At 31.8% G+C, this 4,240-nt stretch overlaps 1 protein-coding gene across 4 annotated transcripts; it reads right to left on the reverse strand.

Annotated features, from left to right (window-relative positions):
• Nucleotides 1-763: 763 nt before the first annotated feature.
• On the reverse strand, nucleotides 764-2,358 carry LOC108807232 (uncharacterized). Of its 4 annotated transcripts, none has more exons than XM_018579488.2 (5): nucleotides 2,217-2,358; nucleotides 1,670-1,802; nucleotides 1,453-1,562; nucleotides 1,077-1,219; nucleotides 764-992 (listed from the first exon to the last, which is right to left on the reverse strand). In XM_018579488.2, exons 2-5 carry the CDS (start codon nucleotides 1,800-1,802, stop codon nucleotides 950-952), a joined length of 429 nt encoding a protein of 142 aa, XP_018434990.1. In that variant the 5' UTR covers nucleotides 2,217-2,358; the 3' UTR covers nucleotides 764-949. The 4 variants fall into 4 exon arrangements, with proteins under 4 accessions (XP_018434990.1, XP_018434991.1, XP_018434993.1 ...); XM_018579489.2 differs by having other exon boundaries at nucleotides 1,670-1,811; nucleotides 2,217-2,339; XM_018579491.2 differs by having other exon boundaries at nucleotides 1,670-1,805; nucleotides 2,217-2,258.
• Nucleotides 2,359-4,240: the final 1,882 nt, after the last annotated feature.

Below are 4,240 nucleotides of genomic sequence, written 5' to 3' on the forward strand. Positions count from 1 at the left end.
TAGTATGTTAAAAAGGTTACTGGACGGTTCAGATCTATTTGGCCCACTCATTACTATTCCCCTCAAATCTTGAGAAATTGCTACAATCCGCAGAAAGTTTAATTACAGATTCTCTTTCCTTAACAAATTAAAATTAATATTCTTTCAGTACACTGAACTGAAATCAGTAGAAACTCTCAATTCAGGTAAGTGGGTATAACAAACCATGGGGCCAACACAGAGACTTCTCCACGTCCAAACAACCAACAAAGAAGCCCTTTAAAAACATATCATTAGCTCGTCGTTTCCGTCACACATATTCTCCGATTCTAAAGCAACAACCCAACTTTGGCATTTGAATATTTCTCAAGCTTGCTTGTAAACAAAGACTCCCATCTTTACAGACTTTGCCTTCACACTTTGCTGTACAAAGTTATTTTTAAGGGTCAATGGATCCTAAGTGCACATCCCAGAGAGATTCTGACAGTTCTAGATAACAGGATTTTGTGACAAGAGGGCCCCAAGAAAAGTGAACCCAACAGCCTATTCCACCTGAGTGAGATATTCATTTCTATTAAAAAAAAAAGCCTCTCTCTAATTTTTTTAATAGGAGGACCCCATAACCCAACAAATCTCTCCCCTAGCATTCAGTAAGTTGTTAAAAACGATATTGCTTCCTTCACTTGTTTCTTGCTTTGCTTTCCCACGATCCATGACCAAATGTTTCTTGGATTTGCTTTGTTTCAGAAATAAGCTCTTAATTATACAGAAATCAAACACCAAATGTATCACAGCCTTAAGAAATTCATTATTCAAAGGACAGGAGATTTTTCAAAACAATTTGTAGCAAACATTTTGGCCAAAACAACAACGGCTGTGTATTTTTTTTTTTATATATTGGTTACATCAATAACTAGCAAGTGAAATCCATCCATAAGAGCAGAGCCAGCCAGAACAGACAAGTAATCTGTCAGTTCTTCCTTCCTTCCGACAAGATGATGTGGTATCCGTGCCTGCAATCAGAGTCATCAACTCAACTACTAAACAAAGCCAAAAAAGTATCAGATTTGGGACTGAAGAAAGAATGTCTGACGTACGTAGATTTGAAAGGTGCACTAGTGACACCAACAGGTGTGTTGAAGGCGACATCTTGGAAGGGACCTGCCATCTTTCCCCTTGGGAACCATCCAAGATCTCCTCCTTTTTTCCCTGATGGGCACTCTGAGTACTCTGCTGCAATCTGAGATAAACAAAAATTGTGCTGAGATTCTCCACCACTATTTATTACAAACACATCTATATAGCTAACTAGAAAACTGAAACTTGCAGGTCTCGATGCATCAATAAACTATGGGGTTGCTGAAATGGAGATGTTATGAACATGTCACAGCTAGAAATGAAAAAAAATAAAAATCACTTGCATCATCTTAGATCAGATGTTTAAAACTCATAAACAAGGAAGCAATTATTGACCTTTGCAAACTCAGCAGGAGGAACCTTGTCACCGTTGCTCAACCAACCATCCTGCAACTTTTTGTACGCCTCGTTGATCTTTCCTTGCTTTTCACACAGAACATGTCTCGCTGAAGGAAAAATCCACACACAAAAATAAAAAAAAATTAGGATCCAAAAAAAGACAAGTAAAAGAGAGAGAGAGAGGGGCTGAAAGTAGAGAAAACAAAAGACAAGCCTTTAACATAGGTGCAGGTGCCGAGACCATCAGCAGCCTTTCCAGCTTTGCCTTTTCCCTTGGAGGGAGCTTCATCACTGCCACTTGCTTGCTTTCCCTTTCCCTTCCCACCACCTTTTCCGTCCTTCCCCATCTACTATACCTAATTTTTTAGCTTTTATTAACATCATACCCTGCCTGGAACTAAAACCCTAAAAGCCCTAAAACCCTGGAACAAATCTAGTAGCTATCCAGTGTAGATGGTAAACGTGAGAAGGTGCTTAAAGACCGGACCTTTAGATCAACCACTTATTAGTAAGCTCAAAAATATTTCAGATATTATTTTTTTTATAAAAAGAGTATCTCAACACTTGGGCAATCGAAACGCGAGGAGCCCAATTAGAATCGGTGACCCCAAAGATAGAATAACATCTCAAATAGGAATCTAGGACGAAGAACACGAACCCCCAGTCTTTTAGTATATCAGAGAATTGATCAAGAAATAGCAAAATACCATGAAAGGTTGAATGAAACATGAGCTGAGGTGAGCAGAAGACGGTGACTTTACCTTTCAGGTTCTTCAGCTTCAACGATCGAGCAGAGAGAGAGAGAGAGAGAGAGGTTTGTTTGCTAAAAATATATTCTAATTTTTTTTGTCTCGGAATAAGACCCATTCTATTGATGTGGCCTCGACCCGTTTACGAGGCTCCATATTCCGCCCGTTTACGAGGCTCCATATTCGGATTTAAGCCCACTTTTAAGATTTGAAAAAGACTTGGTGATTCTTAGAGAAAATTCCATAAAATAATCAAACTAATAATCATTTTAATACCCAATACTTTTCACTATCCAGTTTAATACCTTAAATACTTGTTTTTAACTTTAATACACAAATGTTAAAATTATACCCATTTTACTACTCAAGCTTAGTTTATTTTAATCAAAAATATTGAAAAGTTTCAAACAAAATTTTAAAATATTCAAACCTAATAAAAAATCTTAAAATTTTCTAATTTTATTTTAAGTTTTATGAAATAAAATAACTAAATTATGGGGAAAATAAATTCACAACTTAATATTTAAGAAAAAAATTGATTTGTTTTCTATTTCAGAAAACGAACTAAATTCAATATATAAAACTTAAAATAATTATTATACATCCATAAATTATTTATTTTTAGTTCAAAAACTTAGAATAAAAATATATTTAAGTTTTTGTGAGTTATAGAGACTCGTTTAATTTCATTTGAAACTTATTAATATTCTTATTAAAATAAATACAGTTTGGGTATTAAATGGGTAGAATATTAAAAGTTTATAAAAAAATAGTTATTTAATATATTAAACTTGGTAGCAAAAAAATTTGGATATTTAAAATCTTAACGAAATTTAGTCTAGTTAGTTTTCTTGAATTTTCTAAAAAAATAGAGACTTGGTGATGTTGTTTTTATGCTTTGTGCTCATGTTGTATTTTGTTTTAGAGTATTTGAGTTTTTTTTTTCATCAAATTTTATATCTGTAAGCTCATTGGTTCATCAAATTATGTATTCACTAGTCCATTATTATCAATATAACAAATAAGAACATTTTTGTAGGTAGGTTATTCACTTTATTTTTCAATTTGGCAAGTTCAAAAACCATTTTAATATAGCAAAATATACTATTTTCTAGTTTGAAAATTTTGATGATTAGTTTCCTGTAATATATAGCATTTGTTATGCATATACTTATATCATTGTTATATGAGATGCCATGTTTTTAGCATAAAAATATGTTGTCATGTTCTCTTCTTCAAAATGAATATGATCTACTACCAAGGAACATCACCAAAGACATGTTAATCCCAAGTATCTACTTAATTTCATATGTTTGTGTGGTGAACCTAATTCATTATATGAAATACCTAAAGTTGTTTTTGGATATGCATCCGAAAGATATTGCTTGTGCGAAGATTGTACTCTTACGACTGATTCTAACCAAAGTATCTACACAATAAAATTAAACTTTCTCTTTGTTTAGAGAACCAATTCATCAAAGATTATACAAAACCAATAAATACTTTATAACTAGTATTCTATTTTCAGTTCAATTAAAACTTTGGCATCATTGATCATTCTATTCACATATATTAATTTAACAATAATACAAAATAAAATTACATAAATTTTAATAATAAACAGAAAATCATAAAACAAAAAAGAGAGCACCATTTACGCATTTTAGATGTTTCATCAAATCAAACTAAAAAGTGAAACCTACAAAATACATTTTATTTTTCTGCTATATTTAATCTTAGAGAAGAAAGAAACTATGGAAAACCACAGTTAATAACAAATACATAATCAAATAAATTTTTCAAAAAACATTCATTCTGAAAACCAAGAACTAAAGAAACATACCAATAAAAGTTTAGCTAACAATACACTTTGTAACTTGAATTTAGTGAAAAGTAATTCAAGCTTAAAAAATGAATAACAATTTAATTAAAAATATAATCCAAATACATAAATTCAAAATAAATAAATAAATTAAAATAAGCGAGAAATCAACTTACAATATAGTTTCTTTAGTTTTCATCAAATATAAACCAAC

This window comes from Raphanus sativus, chromosome 6 (assembly GCF_000801105.2).
Source record: "Raphanus sativus cultivar WK10039 chromosome 6, ASM80110v3, whole genome shotgun sequence".
NCBI lineage: Eukaryota > Viridiplantae > Streptophyta > Magnoliopsida > Brassicales > Brassicaceae > Raphanus > Raphanus sativus.